The sequence below is a fragment of the Saccopteryx leptura genome, chromosome 1, assembly GCF_036850995.1.
Source record: "Saccopteryx leptura isolate mSacLep1 chromosome 1, mSacLep1_pri_phased_curated, whole genome shotgun sequence".
Classification (NCBI taxonomy): Eukaryota; Metazoa; Chordata; class Mammalia; order Chiroptera; family Emballonuridae; genus Saccopteryx; species Saccopteryx leptura.
In genome coordinates this window covers 18,331,385-18,356,261 of record NC_089503.1, presented here as the reverse complement: position 1 = coordinate 18,356,261, position 24,877 = coordinate 18,331,385, and the positions used below count along the sequence as shown (strand labels likewise).

The 24,877-nt window shown below is 35.9% G+C and overlaps 1 protein-coding gene across 10 annotated transcripts in view; it reads right to left on the bottom strand.

Annotated features, from left to right (window-relative positions):
- The window catches only part of PHF21A (PHD finger protein 21A), a 178,805-nt gene that overhangs the window by 126,506 nt on the left and 27,422 nt on the right, over positions 1–24,877 (bottom strand). For 4 of the 10 annotated variants that reach the window (XM_066362553.1, XM_066362546.1, XM_066362580.1 and 1 more), the window contains 5 exons: positions 23,357–23,397; positions 21,914–22,025; positions 16,839–16,982; positions 11,401–11,433; positions 9,129–9,194 (listed from right to left, as the gene is read on the bottom strand). In XM_066362553.1, the coding sequence (XP_066218650.1) occupies positions 9,129–9,194; positions 11,401–11,433; positions 16,839–16,892 (153 nt within the window). In that variant the 5' untranslated portion in view covers positions 16,893–16,982; positions 21,914–22,025; positions 23,357–23,397. Of the gene's footprint in view, positions 1–9,128; positions 9,195–11,400; positions 11,434–16,838; positions 16,983–21,913; positions 22,041–23,356; positions 23,398–24,877 lie in introns of all 10 variants that reach the window. The other 6 variants (XM_066362597.1, XM_066362537.1, XM_066362617.1 and 3 more) reach the window with 2 other exon arrangements.

Below are 24,877 nucleotides of genomic sequence, written 5' to 3'. Positions count from 1 at the left end.
GCCTGGCGTGTGGGGGACCCGGGTTCGATTCCCGGCCAGGGCATATAGGAGAAGCGCCCATTTGCTTCTCCACCCCCCCCCTTCCTCTCTGTCTCTCTCTTCCCCTCCCGCAGCCAAGGCTCCATTGGAGCAAAGATGGCCCGGGCACTGGGGATGGCTCCTTGGCCTCTGCCCCAGACGCTAGAGTGGCTCTGGTCGCGGCAGAGTGACGCCCCGGAGGGGCAGAGCATCGCCCCCTGGTGGGCAGAGCGTCGCCCCTGGTGGGCGTGCCGGGTGGATCCCGGTCGGGCGCATGCGGGAGTCTGTCTGACTGTCTCTCCCCGTTTCCAGCTTCAGAAAAATACAAAAAAAAAAAAAAAATGTGTGTTCATTTTACAGTAATTATGCCTCAATAAATTTATAAAAGAGAGGGGGTAGCAAGACAGAAAGAGGAAAAGAACCCAAAGTAAAAGAGGATTTTAAAAAATGAGATGCTAAAAATGCACTGAAAACTGTGGGGCTGGCATGTACACAGGAGAGCCTTCCCTTACTCAGTATACAGTCGACCCTTGAATGACATGCATTTAAACTGCATGGGCTAAAAATTCACATATATGCAATTTTTTTCAATATACTGTATATGTACAGAGTTGTAAATGTATTTTCCTTATGATTTTTAATAACTTTTTTTCTCTAGCTTACTTTATGGTAAGAATACAGTACGTAATACATATAACATACAAAATATGTGCTCACTGACTGTTCGTATTATCGGTAAAGCAACAGTAGGCTATTAGTAGCTAAGTTTCTGAGAAATCAAGTTATATGTGGAGTTTTCACAGCATAGGGAGTTGGCACCCCTAACTCCTACATTGCTCAAAGGTTAACTGCATGCCCTGTTTTCAGTGTGGTGTTCCCTTCTGCCCTAGACTGTTCTACTGTGAGTCAAGTGCCTCTCTGGTTAAATTTCTCTAGGATAAGAGTTGGCAAACTTCTTCTATATGCGGGCAGGTGTTTGTCACAACTATTCAATTCTGCTGTTGGTAGCAAAAACTTCCATAGACAATATGTAAATGAAAAAATGTGGTTGGGTTTCAGTAACTTTATTTACAAAAACAGTTGACAGGCCAGATCTGGTCCAGGTGCAGGCCTCAGTTTGCTGATCCCTGCTCTAGAAAAATCATACTAGACCTTCCATCTTCAGGAGACTAATCAACTTCTCTTCAGAAGTGATAGCTATAAAATGCTTTATAAATAAAGAATATAATTAAGCAAGTAAAAAGGGGAAGAGAAGTCATAAAAAAAGAAATATTGGAAATTTTAAAAGTCATATCTAATCTTATCAGCAATTAACAGCAGATGAAGCTCAGGGGCAGTATTCTGAAAACTTGCAAACTGTTTCATCTGATGAACTCACATCTAGGACAAACAGAGATCAGAGTAAGAAAAGTGTGTGTCTTCAGAAGTTTTTACGACGGATATTCATAGATGGCTTCCAATAGTTACTTTTGCCTACCTTGACTCTAGTTGAGGATTTTAGGTATGAATAACAGTGTGGGATATTTCACTCTAGATTCTTTTTTAAATCAAATAAACATTCCACGGAAATCAAATGGACCAAGGGGTTCACATACGTACTGCAGAGGAGGGATGAAGTAGACCAGTAGTTTTTAACCTTTTTACGCTTGCAAACTGGTGAAAATAGAAAAATTCTTTCAAGGACTGCTAAGGCAGAAATCACCCCAAGCATAAGCGAATGCAACCAAGATCACCGGCTCTATAATCTCCATTCAGCCTAAGGGTGGTTAGCCTTTTGTGTACCACCATGAAATTTCTGGCGGACCAGACTGGCAGTTAAAAAACACTCACTGAGATAGACTAAATCCTAGGGAACACCTAAGCCCTGAATAAAGATAAAGTCAGATTCCCATCATAATTCAAGAATCTCTAGGAAAAAAATTCTAAATTCCAATGTAATTGCCAATCACACTAGTTTGGTGGTAAATGAAAGAGGAGAATATTTTATGGTTACTGGTATCAGAGGCCACAGATAATCATGTATATCAGGTTACCATTATTAGACTATAAGAATCAATTTACTTACTTGACTCCAAGGCAATGAAGCCTAAAGGCAGTGTAATTATTGTGCCTAATGTCCTATTTCAAAAATATTTGATAGATGAAGGTTCACAGAATAACTTAAAAATTTACTAAATAAAAATGAATGAAGAGTACTGTGATCTGCATTCTAGTCCTGAATATGATACCGATCAAATATAAAGTCATGGGTAAGTCCATGCCCCAGTTTATGAATTACAATAATGTCCTCATGACTGAGTTATATGTGAAACGTTCTAAGCTACTTAAAAAAGTAGTACTTTAACATGTAAGATGAAGGTATTACATATGAGATGAAGTTAACCACCATGACTAAAATCAACTATTTTCATTTAAATAAAACTTACCTCCAAAAATATTTAGCGCACTCAATAGACACATATTCATTAGTTCCTAAATGGCATTACCAAACATTCCATAAACTGGGGAACAGAAATACAAATTATTCAATAACTCAAAATCTATCAACAAGTCTGTTCCAGATTCAGGAACATCTCAAACTCCCAGTATCCCCTCACACCAAGTCCACTGTTCAGGTCACCTACTTAGCTAAAGTTTTTTTGTCCTGTGCATCAAAAACATATATATCATAGTTAGCCTGACTAGGCAGTGGCGCAGTGGATAGAGCATAGGACTGGGATGTGGAGGACTCAGGTTCAAGACTCCGAGGTCGCCAGCTTGAGCACAGGCTCATCTGGTTTGAGCAAAGCTCACCAGCTTGGACCCAAGGCCCCTGGCTTGAGCAAGGGGTTACTCGGTCTGCTGTAGCCCCACGGTCAAGGCACACAGGAGAAAGCAATCAACGAACAACTAAGGTGTCGCAACAAAAAACTAATGATTGATGCTTCTCATCTCTCTCCGTTCCTGTCTGTCTGTCCCTATCTATCCCTCTCTCTGACTCTGTCTTTGTAAAAAACCAAAAAACAACAACAAAACCCTCCCCCCCAGAAAACATATATAGTTAGTTATTATAGCAGGAACAGAAAATTCTCTTTCAAAGGCTTCAGAATCCATTTTACTAAAATATGTTCATATTTAAAATGAGAATGGTTCCATAGATGGTAACTATTTATTAAATCCAGAAAAGCGTTCATCATGTATTAGGTTATGCATTAAATAAGAAATAGAGATGATAATTTTTAAACATAGAGTCAGAATAGTAAAGACCAAAGATTAGGAAGAGATCTACCTCTCAAAAAAGGAATAAAAAAAATAGGAGAAAGCTTTAAAGAAAAACAAAACCTAAAACCAAAACATAATTCTGTGGAATAAATATGGAATATTAGTAGCATGAACAAATGGCATGAAAAATGTACCTCCAGCAAGCATCAAATACAGATTAATCCATCTTCCAATTAGCAAAGTGTTCTTTTCACCCCTACAGGGTGTCAAAAAACTAGGTATTCTCATATATGTTCCTAATGTGATATAGCCTTTTCTGGAAATAATTAGTTTTTCAATATCCTAAACTTTTTATACCCTTTGACCGGGGTGGGGGGTGTCAATGGATTATTATTCTCAATTCTTCATCTCTCTGATACAAAATTCTACATCCGCACCCTTTGGACCTAAGCCTTGGCCACATGATTTGTTTTGCCTAATGAGATGTTAAGAGACTTGCTGCCGCAGAGGCTTAAAACATGTTTTGGTAGTTTGGCCTGTTGCTTGAATTCAGGTAATAAGTCATGAAATGAATATGCCCCAGGTAGCTGCTGCCCCTTTGTGCTAAGTCTCAGAATGAACACATCTAGAGTGGATCTAACCCAACCTGCAGCCTGGAGGCAGAGCCAGCCAACCCACAAACTGAAGTAGATATGCCTGGCCAAGTCCAGCCTAGATCAGAACTCCAGGTGACCTAGAGACCCAATGTGAAAATAAACACCTAGTGTTACAAGCCCCTCAATAAAACACTGGATTGTTATACAGAACTGTTATGGCAATGGCTGACCAAAACACCCAGTCATCTCACACCTGAGAATTTATCCTTAGGTGCTCACAAAGGAACAGATTCACATACTAAGGTGTTTACCCTAGCGACATTTATATTAGTGAAACACTGAAAACATCCTATCATCAACTAATAGAGGAATAGTTCAATAAATGATGACCTAGACAGACCATTAAATATTTGAAGCTATTAAATATCATATTGTCAAAGAACACTAAAAAATGTTAAGATGTCATCCTTTAAATTTAAAAAGCATAAAAAACAGGATGCACTGTTTTTAAAAATTATCTACAAGCAGAGAAAAAGATCAGGTGGATAAAATAATTCATTTAAGATGTACAAATGCATTTCTGTAATAAATACTATTTTATGCTAAATATTACACTAAGTACTATACTCGGAAAAAAGTAAGACAAACATGTTCCCTGACTTCCTGAAAATTAATCTAGTGAGTAATACAGTTATTTTTTAAAATAGTCAAGGACAGCATGAACCACAGTAGCGCAGTGGTAGACAGAGAGCTGATGTGGGACGCTGAGGTCCCAGGTTCAAAACCCAAGATTGCTGGTTTGAGCACGAGCTCAGCAAGCTTGAGCGCGGGGGTTGCTGGCTTAATTGTGCGATTACAGACATGGCCCCATGGTCGCTAGCTGGAGCAAGGGGTCAGTGGTTTGGCTAGAGCCACCCAGTCAAGGCACATATGAGAAGCAATCACTGAACAACAAAGTGCCACCACTAAGAGTTGATGCTTCTCATCTCTCTCCCCTCCTGTCTCTCTCTCCCTTCCTTGCTTAAAAAAAAAAAAAAAAATCACATACATGTAATTACAAATTGTAATAAGCTATTGTGGCAGAATTACTAATTATCCCCAGTATTTATCCCCCCCATCTTAATCAGTAACAGAGTCTCTTGAGTTTTATTTGCCGATGGCCACTTGGAATAGAGGGCACTTAATGATATTCCCTGCTCTGAGTTGACTAAGTTCTGACCAATAGGATCTAACAGGAAGTACCACACACAACTTCTAGTAAATGCCATTAAAATTAAAGGGCTTGCACTTTGTTGCTTTTCCCCCTTCCTACCAGATGGAGCAGCTATTTTGGACTATAATGTGAAAGCTTCACACTGAGCATGGCAGGGCAACAGAACAGGAGGAGCCTGGGCTCCCTGACCGTGGAACCACTATTACTTCCACAGCCCACATACGGAGCTTTCGCATGAGAGGGAAACAAAAGTCTACCTTGGTTAAGCCATTTTCGCTTGGAGTTTTTAGTCATTCACAGCTGCACCTGATCCTAAAAGGCATAGCTATAAAGGAAAAATGAAAGGTTCAATGAGAGATTATAACAGAAACGGCTGATATGGACAGGAGGAAGAGGTTCTGAAGATAGGTCCTCTAAGGCAGTGGTCCCCAACTCCTGGGCCACAGACCAGTACTGGTCCGTGGGCCATTTGGTACCAGTCCACAGAGAAAGAATAAATAACTTACGTTATTTCCGTTTTATTTATATTTAAGTCTGAACGATGTTCTATTTTTTAAAAAAATGACCAGATTCCCTCTGTTACATCCGTCTAAGACTCACTCTTAACGCTTGTCTAGGTCACGTGATACATTTATCCGTCCCACCCTAAAGGCCGGTCTGTGAAAATATTTTCTGACATTAAACTGGTCCCTGGCCCAAAAAAGGTTGGGGACCACTGCTCTAAGGAAGCAGCAACATTTACGCTGCTTCCTGATGCTGGCCAGGGGAGCACCAGGGGAAGGCATGTAGGGTGACAAACTGTTTAAGGCAGGAGAAACCAAAGATGCAACTACTATGGCTAAAGCCTGAATATCACAGGGATAAGCAACTAACTTTGGGATGTTAAGACTGCTTCTGCAATGAATTAGAATGACAGAGAGCACAAAGGCAACTAAGGCTTTGGCTCCAGTATTAGAACCTCTAATCTAACAGGTGAAAGACCACAGATGCATGTCAAAAATGAGGAGGGACGGATGCAGAATGAGAGGAAACCATGATTAAAGAAATTAGTCATTGCTCCCACACTTTTGTATTACTAGTGTTTAAAATAGTTGGATTCTCTGATTAGATGGCTCATATACCATGAGGAGAATATCATCAGATTTTTAAATGCTAACTATCCCTGGAACAGACAGGAGTAGAGTATTAATTTTTTAAATGTTTATTTACTTCTAATTATACATAAAAGTATATAGAAAAATAAACCACCTGTAAATTCATCACCTTCCAGAAACACTTTATACTGACAGTTGTTATACACATTTATGCACCTATGCACATATATACCTACAAGATACACAGAAATGGGATTATAATACATATAAAGTTGCATATGCTTTTTCACTTATTTTATCATGAGCACTTTCCTATGTCAGTAAAACATTTTTGAACCCATGATTTTTAGTGGCTATGTAACATATAAGTTCTGTAGCCAATCAAGTCTGGGGATTTCCTTGAGTTACTAAAAACTGTCAACCCGACACTGTGGGTCAAGAAGTCGACTCAAAATCTGCCACGTAAAGTTTCTACTCGGAAACCGCAAGTTACAGTTTGAAAGTACTGGAACTTTCTAACTAACAATTCATTGAAATTCACTGAGTTTTAAGCCATGAAGGATGTTCCCTAAAGACCATATTTTCCCAAACGAGCGTTCCATTTCATAATGCCTTGAGAAAGAAATCAAATAAATATCAAAGACTGTGGAAGCAATAACAAGTAAAAACAAGTAAGTGCTCACTGTAAGAATTAATGACTATGTAGTATTTTGTTTTTTAATAAAGCAAAGTAAGAGAATGCATGCATCTACAGTATTACTTGTACAATTAAGTTTTCAAGTAGATATAGAAAAATTATAGAAAAACACACAGAAAAAGAATGGAAACAAATAATGACAAAGTTAATCAATGTTAATTCTGGAATATGACATTCTTTAAACTATTCTATACTTAAAACTTTTCTCACAACCAAAAAAATTAATGTTAAATTAAAATATTAGTCATGTAAGTAAGGGAATTCAGGTCTAAGTTATTAATGTTGAAGGAAAATCGTTAAGTTTTCCCAGAGGCTATGTGGATCTTGTGAGGGAAAATACTCCAAAAAGCTGGGCATTCAGCATTAGGAATTTATTCTAAGATGAGACTATTTTAAATTACATATCAATGTTTCATGCGGGAAATAAGTCTGAGGAAGGACCAGCTTTTGAACTTTATAGCTGTGTATCCTTCAGGTACTATCCTACCTAAAACTGATATATTTTCTGTTCTTCCCAAAAGGTTGTTTTAATAGCGAAGCAAATAAAATTGCAACGTTGCATTTCAGTTTCTGACTCTAGTTCTCTTTACTGATGCTAGACCCATTTTTAAAACTTCTAGTTTCTAAAATCCAAACCTAGTTCAGATGACAGTGTTTATCACTTGATGAAATGTCTTACTGAACATAAATGGTTGAAATTTTCTATTAAGTGAAGTCCCTCATAGAAAAAAATTAAAGATTAAAAAGTTACAGAAATAAATCAAATCCTTGTATCAGTGTTCACAAACAATAATTTTAAATAACTGTAAATTGTTTTTAATTGCCCCATTTTCCTCATACGAAGCCTTAGGTTGCATTAACTTTGTGACAGCATCCCCCATCCCTACTCCACTAATCCGTTCTCACCTTCTTTCCCTGCTGGAACACGTGAATTTTCAGCAAAAGTGAGTCATTCATTGGCATCTTGTCAACCTAACCCTGAAACTACAAGGAGGCTGAGCACTAACAGTATTCTAAACTAGAACACTTTCCCTAACACACATCATTTTGACTTCAGAGACTGACTCACTATCAGAGCCAAATACATACTAATAAACTGTTTACATCTTTTCCTTAAAAACTGTTCTCCACCATGCCACCTCCTCCCAATTTTAGCTGGCAATTCCCTAATCTAACACACCTACCATTTCTGGAGAAGACAAGATGGGGAAGCGTACTAGCTTAACAACAGGCTGGGGGAGAGAAAAGCACTTGTTCACTCAGCTTGGAATAAGATTCTATTCTGAAACAGTAACAGCTCATATCTATTCCACATAGTTCTCAAAATTTATCTCTCCCTCTTAGTTAAATGAAAACACAATACAATACACAAAACACACACAAAAATCTCCAGGAATAAATTACTCTTGCTGCTATTATTTCACTAAATAAAAAATTTAAAAACATAAAAATCAATTACTGAGACCTATTCAATCAAAAATCTTCAATGAGATATCACTAGCATTAACGATCAATTGCAAATCAGCTAATCATTTTGGTTTGCACGTTCTCCTCCTCCGAGATAGAAAACTGCTCCTTTTAACCAGAGGAAGGAACAAGAAAACAATGATTTGTCAGATTATCACAGACATTTACTTATAGCTCTATCAATTGTCACACTCCACCTGGTGGCAGGAACTGCCTGAGTTGGTGAAGTGGAGGTCATTATACAAGAAATTCCAAAAAATACTTTCTGGATATCCTTGAAAGAAAAGCAAAATGATCTTCTCTTGCCCCATTAGAATAATCTAACAAGATTCAATCAAAGTTTATTTCACATAATAGTAGGTCAATATTTAATAAAGATTAACATAAAGGTATTAAAATAATTAGAATGGGAGATCTACATTCAGAGCAAAGTATTTATACAACCATTCCCTCCACGTTAGTTACATGCCATCTTAAGTCTCTAGAACAGGTAGTAACAAGGCATATCCAACAGCTCCAGACTCCCTGTCACATCCTCCCACTAATTTTCTTTACCCCCGGCCCCTATGGGTAAAGTATAGTTTAATTAACACGGTTAACAGCAGCTTGCCACATTGCTTTTAGATATTTGCAAGTAACATATACCCATGGGACACTCTAGAGACTGATTTCAACCAAAAATAAAAATAGATAAACAGAGCTCAAACAAAATTAAAACTGAGTCTGGCTGCCCACACTTATTTTCACACATGAGGAAAAACAGCAGTTCTCCTAGAAGCCTCAAGCAGATATATCTTTAGAACACCATGTTAAAAATATGCCCCTCCTCCTTTTTCCCCTACCTGTTTCTCACTCAAAGCTGTGATTTTGGCTTGGAGTTCATGAAGCTGTTTCTTTAAATCAGCATTCTGATTGGAAAGAAAAAATATCTGTGAGAAAGATATTTCATTTGTTAACAGAATAGTAGCAAGGAGGCTTTATGCATATTGCATTACAAATGATGAAGCACCTTAAGCACTGAGCCAATCAAATCCATCAGGCATTAAATTGTAGCTGTGTTATCACTACCTAATGCATAGATCCTAAACGTAGGCTACTAACACTAGAACAGGGGCAGCTCTTTTGCAATTGTTTTAAATTATTAGAAGTTTTCCATTTTAGCATCTGTGAAACAGTGCCCCTTTCTATTAAAAATAGTTATTCTTTACTGAAAGTATCCGTTGACAGAAAACCTAAAGCCCCACTAATCAGACGAAAGCAGGAAAATGGAAGTGGTAGGCACGCACACACTGGCCGCTTAGTGGCATTACCAATAAAGGTAAGAGGTTTTCTCTCCTTGCCCTCTCCCTTACTTAGGGAAAGCACATTTGTTATTTTAGCCTAGATTTGAGAAGCTGTCAGTGCTGCAACGGCCTTAACACTACATCATTCAAATTAACACACTGATGACACCAGGGCACTTTCTCAGTTTTCAAATTCTAGGATACAAAAAAGAATATGTTCTATTTTAGATGAGATAATGAAATATGCTTGCCTTTTACTGAAGAGAAAGAGAGAGAGAGAGAGAGAGAGAGAGAGAGAGAGTGTGTGTGTGTGTGTGTGTGTGTGTGTGTGTGTGTTGGGGGGGTCAAGATGAAAAAAGCAAGACTAATGCTTAATGCAGCAGGATGGTGTCCTGGCAGAGGAAACACCACCCCAACGAGAGACCGCTTTTTCTTCATCATTTCACATGCAATTCTTTCAATCAGCCCTGCCCAGTCTTCAGCAGGTTGGGGCACACGCCCTCCCTCTCACGTTTACTCCATGTGGTCTTTTTTACAAGTGCATACATCTCTCTAATGAGACTGTCCAACAAGTCACTGCCCCCTCAGATTTTTTCACATGAAGACTGCTGTTACATGACCACCAGCTCTATGGGAAATGCTCAAGTTTTCTAATAGTATTTTGTTGCTGATAGCATAGGTTACCATATTAAAATATAAAAAAATTTATTAATCTAAAGATCTACTGCATCTTGGTTCCCTGCGTCTAGTTTAAATAATAAACTCTAAAAATAAATAAAGGAGTTTCTCAAAGAAGTTCAAGTGTCAAACAGAAATTAAGTGTGGGCTATCAATGGATTATATTAAAGCTCAATAATTAGGCCACTGGGTCTTAAATTTTTTGAAATGACTACTATTCCTACTTTCAAAAAATCTGCCTCAGTACCATTTCTCAACCCAAGAATTTATTTTACTTAAATTTACAATGAGCCATGTACAGAATGTGAAACAAGCTAAAGATATATACACATATAGCTGAGTACCCATCAATGGGTCTAGTTGTTTTGTGAACAGATTATGAGTCAACAAATGCAAAGGGGAAATCCTAACAGAGTCTGATAAGTCATCTCCATGCTTATGGTCCATTGTCTAATGACTGCAAAAGAGACTGCCTGAACAATAAACACAATCATTCAAGACAAGATAACTCTTCAGGAAGATTTTTCTTAAGGGACAGAAAATAAAATGTCTAAGTCAAAAACACCTATGAGGATTTCAAGAAAATCTAACATTTGCTGGAGTAGGGCTCTTTCAAAAATAAACTTTTAAATGCTTTTTAAAGCTTATTCTACAATTCTTACCCTGAACATAGTGCGATTAATTATTTAAATGTTCTGTACTATATCTTTACTATAAACTATGACAAAATAAGAATGGTTCTGAGCCATATTCAGTAATTTTGAGACTATAGAAAGCCTCACAGACTGATTTTGAGTAAGTGGACTTATGGAAATGAAATTTAAGCTGTATAAAAGAAAAAAGAAAAAAAAAGAAATTTAAGCTCTAGGAAGAATATTAACTCCCAACTCCCCCCACCCCAAATACTCAAAGCAAATAATACAAAAGCAAATAACAGTAACAAAGATGAAATATTTGCTATATTAGCTATATTATAACAGAATGAATGGACTTTTCTAAACTCTTAAAACATGAAGACTAATATGCTAACGTTATTGCTTAGAGATAAGATAGTTTTTAAAACTTAAGTATTGGTATATATTTTAGCATTTTATGGTCTTTTTGTTTTAAATTATTTTAATTTAAAAATTAAATGAATAAAGTAGTATTTTACCTGTGGATCCTGCTTCATTTGAGCAACCAGTTTCTGGTAATAAAGAAAGAAAAAGAGCCATCAGTCTTTTTTATTTTTTAAATTTTATTTAGAAATTAAATTTAATAGGGTGATATTGATCAATGAGAACACATAGGTTTCAGGCAAACATCTCTACAGCATTTGAACTGTTGATTGTGTTGTGTGCCCATCCCCTAAAGACAAATCATTTTCCGTCACAGTATATTTGTCCCTCTTTACTCCCTTCTGCCCCCATCCTCCTCCTCCCAACCCCCTCCCCCTGATAATCAGTCTTAAATATTAACTCACTATGGCTAATCAGGTTTGACCCCCAAAATCTAGAGTTGTAAGACCACACACACACAAAATAAGAACCACAATCAGAACCAAAAGCTTCTGTGACCTACATAAAAAAAGTTAATGAGACACTCCTCTTAATACAAGGGAAAAAAATCAAACTGCTACTTCATATTTTTAACAAAAATCTCCAGCATTTAACAAATGCTGAAGATGAGGTGGAATGGGATGGGGTGAGGTGGGTGGGGTTTAAAAGGCAATTTAAACAAGCTGGATGTTCCAAACAAAGTGTTGTCGTTGCCTCGAGTCCCAAATAAGGCCTAGAAAGAAGCTGTTCCCATACAATACACGTCTATCTGTACACAGCAAAGTACAGAAGGAGCCTAGAATCAGATGTGACTTTGCCACTATCTCCTCTGTGGGGAGGGGACAGGGACAGACTCAGTGGAGCAGTGATGCTCAGTATTTGAGAGTAAGAAAAGGAAGGAGCAATAATGCACAAGTATACCTACCTGGGATCCTCTGGGAAGGAGAGTGCTACCAGAATACAGAATGAGAAAAACCTCTACTAAAGAAGACAGAAGTCCAAACAAATAAAAAATAAAGAAAAATGGGTGTTGTTTGATCTAACCCAACTTCTAAAAGCATCCCTGCCCAAAGGTACAACAACCAGGGACAGAAGAATATAAAGGCTAAAGGAGTAACCAAAAGCTAATTCCTAAAAATTATTTGGGAATAAGCTGTTCCCCAAGTGAATTTTTCATATAATTGAAAATCTGTCCCTCTCTTTGGGTGACAGGCACTTTTAAAATTTTAGTCATAAAATAAAAACTTTCTAAAACACATTACATACTTATCTGCCTTCTTAAATATAAAAGAAAATCAGCTTTATTTATATAATCTTTGGTAAATGACTCCTAACATTTATTCTAGTTGATCAAAAGACTTACTTCAGGAACTTAAGCTACATTCTAGATAGGTGAGGTTACCTTACCAACGAGATGACCTCCAAATACACAAGTTGTATCTGTTACTATATACTCTAATCTACTTCACATGTGACAGTAGTAACTCTTCTATGTCCTGGTCTTAATTACAGAATAGTAATAACACATTCCAAGTGCTCAATGAAATTGAACATCAAGGTTTTACACATACACATTTTTACTAACACACCCTAAAGGCTAACCACTATCTTCAATTAAATAACTTTTGGTTTTCCTTTTTGATTTGGTTACCAGATTGTCTACTCTTCTAAAGTTGCCTTTTTAAAGCTGAAAAAGATTTTCTTCCATGACACTGGAATTTAAAAACTGACTGATAACCTCACGAAGTCTCCACCTTTAAGAAATAAACTAACTTTTCTATCTGTAAGCAGTCAAGCTGCATTTAACATCATCAGAGGCAGGTCTGAACATGCTGGGCAACTTAACTAGACCATCCAAATCCCTAGTGACTTTAAAGCTGACCTTGTATTATCAGACATAAGTTACTTTCTATTGCAAGAATACCAGCAATTTTTCATGAGGAAATGCCAAGGGTTGGCAAACTATAGCCCACAGGCAAATCTGGATATCCACTTGTTTTTGTAAATAAAGTTTTATTGGGACACATTTACACCCATTCACTTGTATATTGTCTATGGCTGCTTTGCCTGTACAGCAGCAGAGCAGAATAGCTGTGATAGAGACCATAAATGACTTACAAAATATAAAATACCTTAATCTACTAACTGGCCCTTTACAGAAAATATTTGCTAACCTCTGATATATACTACTCTGTTCCATGTAGAGTAAATATTCTGCAAGTTTAAATATGGCTTTCAATAAATCTGCGTAAGAATCATCAAAAAAGCAATTTCTCAAAAAAAAGATGAGATACCTATCACAGGCCAGTATTATTTAAACATTTATCAACATCAACCATGTGAACACTGCTACTTTTTAAACCACCTCCCTACACATAAAGAACAAAAATATACTTCCATGACAGCAATACCAGGTAGTTTCATAACATACTTTCTACCCAGTCAGCTCAATTTCAACCCTAACTTCATTCCATAACTGGAAATGCACCAAGGGGTGGCTTTGGATCCAGACTAACAGCCAGTGCCTACCCTGATGTCATTTCTATCATCCCTGGACTTGTCATGATTGGTGATCATATAGGTACCACATATCCAGTCAGAGTAACAATATCAGATTTACAAACAAGGCATGTCACTTGGATTTACTGTTAATACTTAAATTTTTTTGTAAAAAAATAGAAAAGTACTCTAATGTAACAAATAAAAATACAGACTTTCTATGTTAAAATACTATCAATAAACATATAAATGTTTATTATTGCAAAAACAAAATATTGTATAATTAAGGATGAACATAATTGCTATTAATTTTATGCTAAAAAGCAAAGTTAAATAAGAAAATAGCTAATTTCAATACTAAGATAGTATTTGAGATAACTTTATGGAGAATATTATATCCCTTTTGAGTCAACAAATGTAACTTTAAAATGTAAATTAGATTTTAAAATGGAATAAGTATTAAACTTTTTCATAATTATAATTTTCATGGAACTGGTATGCTTAAATTAAAATATAAAACAAAATAATATTTTTAAATTCTACTTAATTTTTAGTAACTGAGTTCAATTTAAGTCTTGAATCTTTTAAGAAAGTTTTGTGAGTTTTGTTTTCTTTTTAATTTTTTTTAAGAAAGGGAGGGGGGGTGAAAAGAGAGATGAGAAGCATCAATTTGTAGCTGCCTCACTTGAGTTGTTTTTTTATTGACTGCTTCTCATACGTGGCTTGACGAGGGGGGAGTCCTTAAGCCAAGCCAGTGACCCCTTGCTCAAGCCAGAGACCTTGGGATCACATTGATAATCCCACACTCAAGCCTGTGACCCCACACTCAAGCCAGCAAGCCTGCTAGCCAGAGATCTTGGGAGTTTTGAACAAGGACCCTCAGCATCCCAGGCTGACGCTCTAACCGCTGCGGCGCCATTGGTAAGGCTCAAGAAAGTTTTATTGGGATTTGTTCATATCTCGTGAGTATTAACTTAAAGCAGAATATCAACTTTGCCATCTCAACATGTCTTAAGAGGAGAAATATCTCCAAAAATCACATACCATTTCATTAAATTATCTCTGATCCATGCAAATTTCAAACAGATTATTGTTCTCTAGAAATGTGTTCTATGATGATGTTGGCTTTGAACAAATTGTGAACTTTACCATCATCATTTGCCATTCAGCCAACTGGGTATTCAACACACCTCTATGTTAAGATACTTCTGTCTGGGGAAAAAACAAGCTTGTTTTTGTAAACAGATTTTTACTCTTCTCAATTAGAAACAGAAGAAAGGCCAAATAAAATAAAATGTTATTTTATATATTGAATATATAAAACTTATTATATACTAAATTTCTTAACGTTATCATAAAAACAAAACACACTCCATATACAGAAGCCCACCTGTACATGGCAAATTATATAACTATTGCTGAGCAAGAGTTTTTTTGTGAGAGAGAGTCAGAGAGAGGGATAGATAGGGACAGACAGGAACGGAGAGAGATGAGAAGCATCAATCATCAGTTTTTCGTTGCGACACCTTAGTTGTTCATTGATTGCTTGACTGCGGGCCTTCAGCAGACCAAGTAACCCCTTGCTCGAGCCAGTGACCTTTGGTCCAAGCTGGTGAGCTTTTGCTCAAACCAGATGAGCTCGCGCTCAAGCTCGCGACCTTGGGGTCTCGAACCTGGGTCTTCCGTATCCCAGTCCGACGCTCTATCCACTGTACCACTGCCTGGTCAGGCGCTGAGCAAGAGCTTAACAGGGCCTCAAGGAGCAACAAGGATTTTTCTGTACAGTGACTTACTGTGAAAAGTATAGATGCATGTGTATGCCTATATGGGTGTGTGTATAGATATATATGCCTTTGAAGCTCTCCTGTAAGTTCTCATCCATTAATTCTCAGCAAATTGCAAATTCAGTAGTTATCAAAAGCCCAATGTGTTTTTCCAACAATTTCAGAAATTAATCTTACATGAGACTATTCAGATAAAACAAAGGAAACCATACCTAAGAACAAACACCTTTATAAAATATTTCTCTTCTCCTATTCCAACACCCTGAACATTCAACATCAGTTAATTCAACATCATTTATCACTTTTTATTAACCAAACATTACACATGTGTGTGTCTTGAACCTAGAACCACATCCAGCTAATGTAAAAAAAAAAAAGAGAGAGAGATAAGAGATATAAAACAGTGATATTCTTTTTATACAAAAAATGTTAATGATTTAGTTACTGAAAGATAGCTTTTTGTTTTGGTTACAGTTATATTAAATAAAATGTTATACATATTTAATATATAAATTATATTTAACATAAAACATATTTTACTAAAACAATTATTATACCACATAATCATTAATATATTTTTTATTTCTATATTTTAAAGATTTGTTTAGCCTAAGTACCTGAGGTAAAATATAAGAATGGTGAAATTTGAAATTTAAACATCTGTGAAGGCAGTCACATTTTCTGTACTAAAGACTGAAATCAAGGCATACAACTGAACGAGTAGTAAAAACTTCGGCGTAGACACAGACAACAGACCGTGAGTAGCAGAGGGAAAGGGGGTGGGGGAGGTACAAGGGGTTAAAAGGATAAATGGTGATGGAAGGAGACTTGACCTGGGGTGGTGAACGCACAATATATAGATGATATATTATAGAAATAAAACACAGTTACAAAAAAAAACTTCAGTATAAATGGTAGCCAAGTCAAACATGTCTCATTTAAAAGATGCAAATTAAGTTATAAGTCACATGAACAAAGTTCTAAAAAAAATGAAGCAAAAAAACAGATAAAAATAGTTTTTTTAACACCTCTGGTATATGAAAAAAATATCTTCAGCTAATTTCTGTGAAAGGGAAATCAGGAATATTTTATTAAAATTTTTAAAAGTATTATCAATGAGTTGAGTGGTGATAAAAGGCAAATGACACGACTACTGGACAACTGCCTAAAAGATGAGCGGCAATTGTACGAAAAATCGGGAGATAGGCCTGCTTCTTAATCTAGCCATTACGTAATAGGGTGATGTGGGAGAAGCCAATAATGCAACATACCTGGTGAACCTGAATTTCCACTTTAAGAGCTTCCTGTAGAGTCTGCAACTCCATCCTCTACTTTCTCCACTTTCTCTATGTCTGCTAATTCTATAGTTTCTTCAGGCCTCTGTTTAAAATAACAAAATCCTCTTCTCACTGCAGCTGTAGAGATCAATGTTTTGAATCATTATGTTAGGTATAAAGGAAATATATTAATGTTAAATACAATAAATTAAAGTAGTTAAAAAATATTTGATTCTCTAACATGGGGCAAGAAATTTCCCAAACAGATTTCTTTCCAAAATGAATAGTTTCCTGGGTTTTATTCTCTGAGTATTCCTTTATAGAACACTTCAAATAAGTAAGAAATGAAAAAAAAAAAATGTTTAATCTGGTCATGAAAACATCTATGCACCTACTCCATGCTCAGCACCACGCTACCTACATCCTGAAGATGCAGAGCTGAACGAGACCACTTCTGCCCTGGGTGAGCTGGGAACCTAGAGAGGGAGACTATCACCGTCAAGGACACACTGTCCTTAGAAAGAGACACATAACAACAGGGTCGTACATTTTTACACATCACACAGAGAGAACTGGAAAGTTCAGGATCTCTCAGGGGTTACAGGAGGCCAGAGTACTTTTTTCATTTGGATGAACTCTCACTCCATTTAAAACTTTTTTAAAAAAACAGGAAAACTCCGATTTAAGTTAAAGGTTTACATGTTACAAATTAATACTTAACACAAATACAAGGCAATGTAACTAACGTTTTCCATAAAGTTATGAAAGGGGTATTAAAAATAATTTTACTGTGCACAACAGAGGAAGCAGCTAGCAGTGGAACAGACATTTCCAGCTTTACAATGAACACCATCCTCTCAAGGCTGCCAGTGCGTCTCTTCGGCTACGGGTATAAACGCACATGGAGAAAATGTGGAAAGTCTAGGTTTGTGAATGGGGACCTTTCTACCCTGCTCCGCTCATCACTACTGCAACTTAAATAAACTCAGTGCCTAATTTCTCTTGCAATATTTTTTCTTTTTTCTTGAATGTAGCCTTTGACATGACTTTAGGTACCTTCCCAAAGCAAAGTTAGCTTCTGTCTGAATAAATTTAAACTTTACAACATCGTACCTATAAAACTTGTAGTTAGAGCAACTTTTCAGCACTCTTACAAACAGAGGAAGGGAACAATCAGGAAGCTAAAAGAATCATACTCCTTAGACCAATTCAATGACATTCATAATCTTTACACTTGCTAAAAATTTTATGCTTTTGGACAAAGTCTAGAGTCAACCAAAGTTTTCTTAAAACTTCTTTAAAAGCTGTCTTGACAGTTATAATAAAATGATTAACTACAGAATACATACTTGTCAATATTAGTTTCATTGTATTTGCTTAACTTCACTAGGCTTGAACATCACTACTGCTAATCTCTCCGCTAGGACTTATATACAGTTTTGTGGTATCAAAATACTCTAACCTAAAAAACAATAACTTTCAAAAGTATAAAATTCCTTCAAACTCACACTTGTGGAAAGCTGGGAAAGGATTATACAACAATATTATCAAAAAATTTCATAATGTTAGTATGTTTAAGGGACATTAATTTGAAAAAGAAGACATTTTGATGAACAAACCTGGGTTTTTCAGCTACTTATAACCTTAGAAAATCTTTGGAACTATAATAAATAAACACGAGAGAGTCATTAAGTTCCTAGTTAGACCAAGGTTTTTGTTGTCATGTAAGTTTACATTATATATGAACTCACATGTTAAAACTACACAGTCACTTTAATTTTAAATACTAAAATAATATTCCTACTAAAATTCTTCACTTATTACATACTAGAGTTCTTCCTGAAAACAGTACTTTGAATTAGTTTTAATTTTTCAGAGAATGTGTCCAAAAGTCATTTGTTACAGTATTTGTCAAATTAAGAATCATCTTGAAGTTAATAGGGTATTTTCAACACCAGAAAGGCCATACTTTACTGGTAGTAACACATAACTTCATAGCTCCATTCAACTCATATAAACTCTGGAAACAAACAAGAGGTTAAAAAACACAAAGAATTTCTAATATAAACAACAAAGAGTTAACATAATGCACAGTTAGAGTGCTCACAAATTTTTTAAAACTATGAAAAAGCAATTCACTGAAGAAATAGCATGACCGACAAACATGGAAAACACCCACCTTCAATAGTCACAGAAATGTACATTTTAAGAAGGTAAGGTTTGTCTGTCAAACCAACAAAGATTTGTAAACATAATAATACCTTCAGTTGTCAAGGGTTTGGGTCAGGTACACTTTCCTAGTTGCCACTGGTTATCTCTGGGAGGCAGCACTAAGGGTTAGTTACTTTCTCCTTTTCAGAGGATCGATCTTTCAAAAATTTCCATAGAAAATATGTACTTTTATTTATTTATTAATTAATTTTGACAGAGACAGAGAATCAGAAATTCAGAAAGAGGGACAGATTAGGACAGACAGACAGGAAGAGAAAGAGATGAGAAGCATCAATTCTTTGTTGCAGCTCCTTTAGTCTTCTTAAGTTATTCATTGATTGCTTTCTCATATGTACCTTGACTGGGGGAGGGCTACAGCAGAGCGAGTGAAGTGACCCCTTGCTTAAGCCAGCGACCTTGGGTTCAAACCAGCAACTTTGGGCTTCAAGCCAGGGAGCTTTGGGCTCAAGCCAGTGACCATGGGGTCATGTCTATGATCCCATGCTCAAGCCAGTGACCCTACCCTCAAGCTGGATGAGCCCGCGCTCAAGCCAGCGACCTCGGGTTTCAAACCTGGGTCCTCCGTGTCCCAGTCCAACACTCTATCCACTGCGCCACTGCCTGATCAGGCTGTACTTTCTTTTAAGTAACAAAAAATTAACCAAGAATTTTTAGGTAGAGCATCAGAAAATTTTATACTGGGAAATAAAATGTTCAGGAAAAGAAAAAATAAAACCAAGGTTTAACCTGGAGGTTCTAAATGTCGAAGAGCGCTGGGAGGAGAAGCCTCAGGTTAACAAGGAGCCGACAGCTCTTACTTCCTTCATCAGACTGTGGTCTTCTTATTGGAGACACACAAAGGCACACATTTTATTTGGCAAGATGGCTCATGTTATTTCAAAAAGCAGTCATTTAAAAGAAGGGTTAAAAAAGTAGTGCTGTTATATAAAAACTTATGGAGGATTAAAAGATTCATTTGATATCCTCCTTCAAAAAAGTCTCTTACTGGAGAGTAATTTTAAGAGACTGGCTGCTGCCTGAAGAAACAAATTATATACATGTATTTACAGCTTACAAAAATGAGGTCAGCACATGTTGAATCCTAATATTTTGGGGGCTTAGACAACTCATGCAACCATCATGTGAAGACCACTTGGGGGCAGTTTATAGCATCATAAAGAAGTTATAATTTGCTAAATCTGTAAAAGTATCATTTGTCATATTTTGACCAACTCTAATAAATTATAAATAACAAATCAGTTATTTGGTAAATATAAATAGATGCACAAAACAGTAATAGCTACGTTACTGAGGTACTATGCATTTCACACCCAACCGCTCTAAATGCCACCATCAGAAAGGACAAATGCTTAGCACAAAATACCAACGCTTGTACTCTTCAAAACTATAGATATCAAACCACTAGGACACCTCATGTCCTTTCACCTTCAAATAACAAAAAACCAAAAACACAAAAAAATAAAAACTCCACCAACCAAAAACAATAATCAAATCCCACTAAGAAAGACAGCTGTGATGTCTGGAAAGAACATTTGCTGCCCCTTCGCCCTCTCCCCCAAAATCTGATTCCACTTTCTACTTATTCACTGTATAATCACTCTCAGCCTCAGGGTTTTTAAAATTTCTTTGTACCTTTGCTTATACATCAGGAAAATGGGAACAGTATCACCTACTTCATAAAAAAATCATTATGAAGTAAATATCATATGATAAGCCCTTTGTAGTAAACTGTAAGGTTCTATGCTATTCCTAATATACTTAATGTTTTTATTCACACACGCAAACTTTTTTATAAACTTCTCAGCACAGTATATTGCTGAGAAGATTTCAGGCTTTTCTGCTTTCAAATTTTCTAAGAAAGGGGTTTCTAACTATTTTTTCTGGGTATAGTTCTGCTTGGAGATGCGTGACCTCTAGATCTTTCATTATAATTGTAATAATGCAGTAATGCTCTAACTCTTGAGTTGACTGTGAAGAAACACTGCTCTGTTCCTGAACCGCTATAAACCTTTGCACATCAAAACTGAAATCATCAGCCAAGTATCTTTAACTAACAGTACGTCCAATAATACGTTTTGTCCCTATACTGAATCCCCTAAGAAAAGTCAACTCTATGTTCTCTATACCACAGAGTTACTTGGTGTAGGACTCCACTTTTGATCTACAGTCTCAGAATAGTGTTTTGGACAGGTACAATTAATTTTTTTAAATGTAAGAGAGTAGAAAGTCTTGCCTAATATTAAAATATCAGATTTCAATTTGTGCAAAATACTATGTATCTAACATGCTAGGAGATAAAATGATATCTTTTAACTTTTAACTAATTAATAGTACTAACAATTATCATGGATGCTAAAAATAATAAAATTCTTTTAGCAACACTTATTGAAAAGTAACATTTACTAACATGAATCAATAAAAACGACATAAAATATAATGTTTGTTTTCTAATTTTCATACGTGGCACTTCTTTGGGGCCACTTGCCTCTCTCTTCTCTCTGTAAAATCACTAAATAAAATCTTAAAACAACTCACAGAAATTATAAATGAAGGAGACTGAAGAGTAGTGTAAAGAGCACAGTGACAGAGAGGCTGAGATTTTACAACTGGCTGCCACATTTACCAGAATACTATTTAAAGATAAAAAAAATAGTCCAGACAAGCCTGGCCAGAACCATATACATATTTACTACACAAAGGTTAGTTAATACAGAGGGTGTGGTGGTCTTGGCATAACCAGGAAGTACTTAATGGAACTGGAAGTTATGGGAGATAGATTGCAGATCAATTTAAGTAAGAGCTAAGGTTTAGAGCTGTACAAAAAAGGAATGGGTTACCTTATGAGGTAGTGGGCTCCCTGTCTTTAGAAGTATTCAAGAATGCTGCATATCATATCCCCCTCTTGGAGATTCACAATGCACATTAGCATATTAAAGGTTCTGAGAGGTCCTGCAGTAAAGAAACCTGTTTAACTTTAATGTGCAGCATTTCCCAAATTATTTGACCACAGAACATTTTTCCCACCCCCACCCAACCTCAGTCATATTTATTCATTTCTGTGGAACCAGAGTTCCGTTCCTTGGAATACATTATAGAAAATAATAAGCTACATTTTTTTTAAATGTAGGATTCAATATGCACCCAAATCACAACCTGTTAGGGCTATAGGAAAAGAAATTGCCACACTGGGTAAAAGGCTGGAAGAGCAGGCCCTTAAGGTCTCTTCTCTAAGATTCAATGAGTCTAGCTCATCTTCGAGTAAAGGGCTATTAGGTCTTGATTGTTTATTTAAAAAGGTTCCATGAGAGAAAGGCAAGTAGAATAAAAGGTAGCAAATGCAAGATTAACTGGTTCAAATGCCTCCCTTTCATGTTCAAAGCCCAATTCCTACAAGGTAAGAAAAACACCTCAAGGACCCTAAATTATCAAAAAGAGGCCTTAACCAAATATCTCCTTCACATTACTATTTGAGAGAGAGAATTTTTAAAAACCAAAAACAGAAGTATAGCTTTGCATTATTCCAGCTATCTTGTTTGAATTTAATTTTTTATCTTAAAACAAGCTCTCCAAATAAGGTTAATATTTGTTTGATTCTTAGTCCCTAGACTACCCTGTGCAATCTATGATCTTGAATTAGACATTCAAAGAAATTATTATGTATAATGATTTATAAGCTGTTGAAGTAGATATTAAAGTGGATATCAGAGAAAAAATGTTTGCCTATATGCCCCACACTGCTACTCTCTTATTATTTTTCCTCTTTAAGAATTATACAAAACAACACACACTACAAATGTAATATCAGACATAAAGCCAATCCAACATTAAATTTAAGAATACACATGCTTAAGAGTCCCAAATTTCAAAGTCAAGGTTCCCACAGTTACATTAACCTAGCCATTTTGCACATATACTAAAGGCCATATCAAATTTAACAGCATATTAAGTAATACAAAACACAATGGAAACCTTAACTTTTGAATTTACTGACTTTTGAATTTTCAGCTGTAACCACTGCATTAAGGACATTTTTGGCACAGGGGACCTTTACATTTAACAGGTTATCGAATACAGGAACATGCAAGCCTAGCAGTATTATTAGAAACACAAATGCATTTGAGATATGGCTATGTGAAATTAGACAAAGATTCACTTTCACTTGGTGCAAACAGCAAAGCCTCATTTCTAGGAAGAGAGCTTTTTTGCAAAAATTCACTAAACGTTTGAATTATTATCCAAGTAGCATCAGGCGCACTATGCCTGCTGGTAAAAGTACTTACCAATTTTGAGGAAACTGGCCCTCCTTCAGCTCTCTTGCTCCCTACAAAAGAAGAAGGGGAAATGGAATTAGACTACAAACACAGATTTATGACATGTCATCAAAAGCTGAAGACTGAAAGATTTCTGATTTTAAGAATAAACAAAACACACAAAAATCTCCAAAGCGCTAAAACCCAAAAGAAAGAAAGGAAGAAATAGGTAGTTTTTACAGCAAGTAAAGAATTCAAGAATAGTTAATTTGCTCATTTGCCAGTTTTTCACTTTTCCACAATTTTTTCAAGACAAGGAAAAAGTAGGTGATGGTTTCTCTTACCTAGGTGAAATGCACCTCACCCAAACAACACACAATATACTCTCATCCCCCCCAAAATGACCTGCAATGTTTGTTGCTTTATATTAACAAATTGACCTAACATCACTGGCCTTCAGTTTAGTCTACTTAAAAGAGTTTTTTCAATTAATTTTGAAATGCATTTGTTTTATTATATAAGGCTTTAAAATTCACAATATTTTATATGTCTAGTCATAATTTTAATTCAATTTTTCATCCACATTCTTAGTCTCACCATTTTAAACTATAAACCATGTAATGTAAAAATGACTTTCCCTATGCCATATATTTAATCAGTGACAGAGCAAAAAAAAAAAATCAAGGTTTTGGGATCCCAATTCAATGCTCAGTGATGCTTTTATCAATTGTGTTTTCAAAAAATTTAGTAAACTCCATTAAGCTGACATCAAGGCCAGAAAAGTCTAGTCAGGCTATACTGTTTATTTTAAACTCTTCCCTGCCCCAAACTTCTTGCTCAGTTAAAAAAAAAATAGAAAACATGTAAGGTCTCCCCCTAATATTTTAGCATTAAAGTATCTGGACTCTACATATGCTCTAAATCTATAATATCTTCCTTATGCTTTAAACATAGTCCATTTGTTGACTGATGTTACTCCAATAGTGTTTTCATTTCCTCAAGGGATATTTCAAAAAATCTTCATGTCACCCAGATTATAAATTTTTATTTAATCATGTATAGTCATATCAAACATATAGTAAAATAACTTAAAAGGGCCCCAATTCATGCAGTTAACATTCATTTCCAAAAGAAATTCAGTTAGCTGTTTTATCCTGTCTTTGCTTCAGCAGCAGTACTTTTTAAAGTTCTCAAATCCATTTATCAATAGCAACTTAAATCACCAAGATTAGAATGACTCCCAACCAAACGAAAAATCATGCAAAAATCTGTAGAATAATATGGTTATTAAAAGATGGATTCTCACAAGGAAACAAAATATTTGTAACTATGTGTGATGATGGATGTTAACTAAACTTACTGTGGTAATCATTTCACAATACACACATATATCAAGTAATTATGTTGTAATACCTAAAACAAATACAATGCTATATGTCAGTATTTTCTCAGTTTTGAGAAGTAGATTCTTAACCTTATGGATACCTGTAAGACTCTGTAGCACTCAAAACAGTACCATGCACATAGCAAATGCTCAGTAAGTATTTGTTA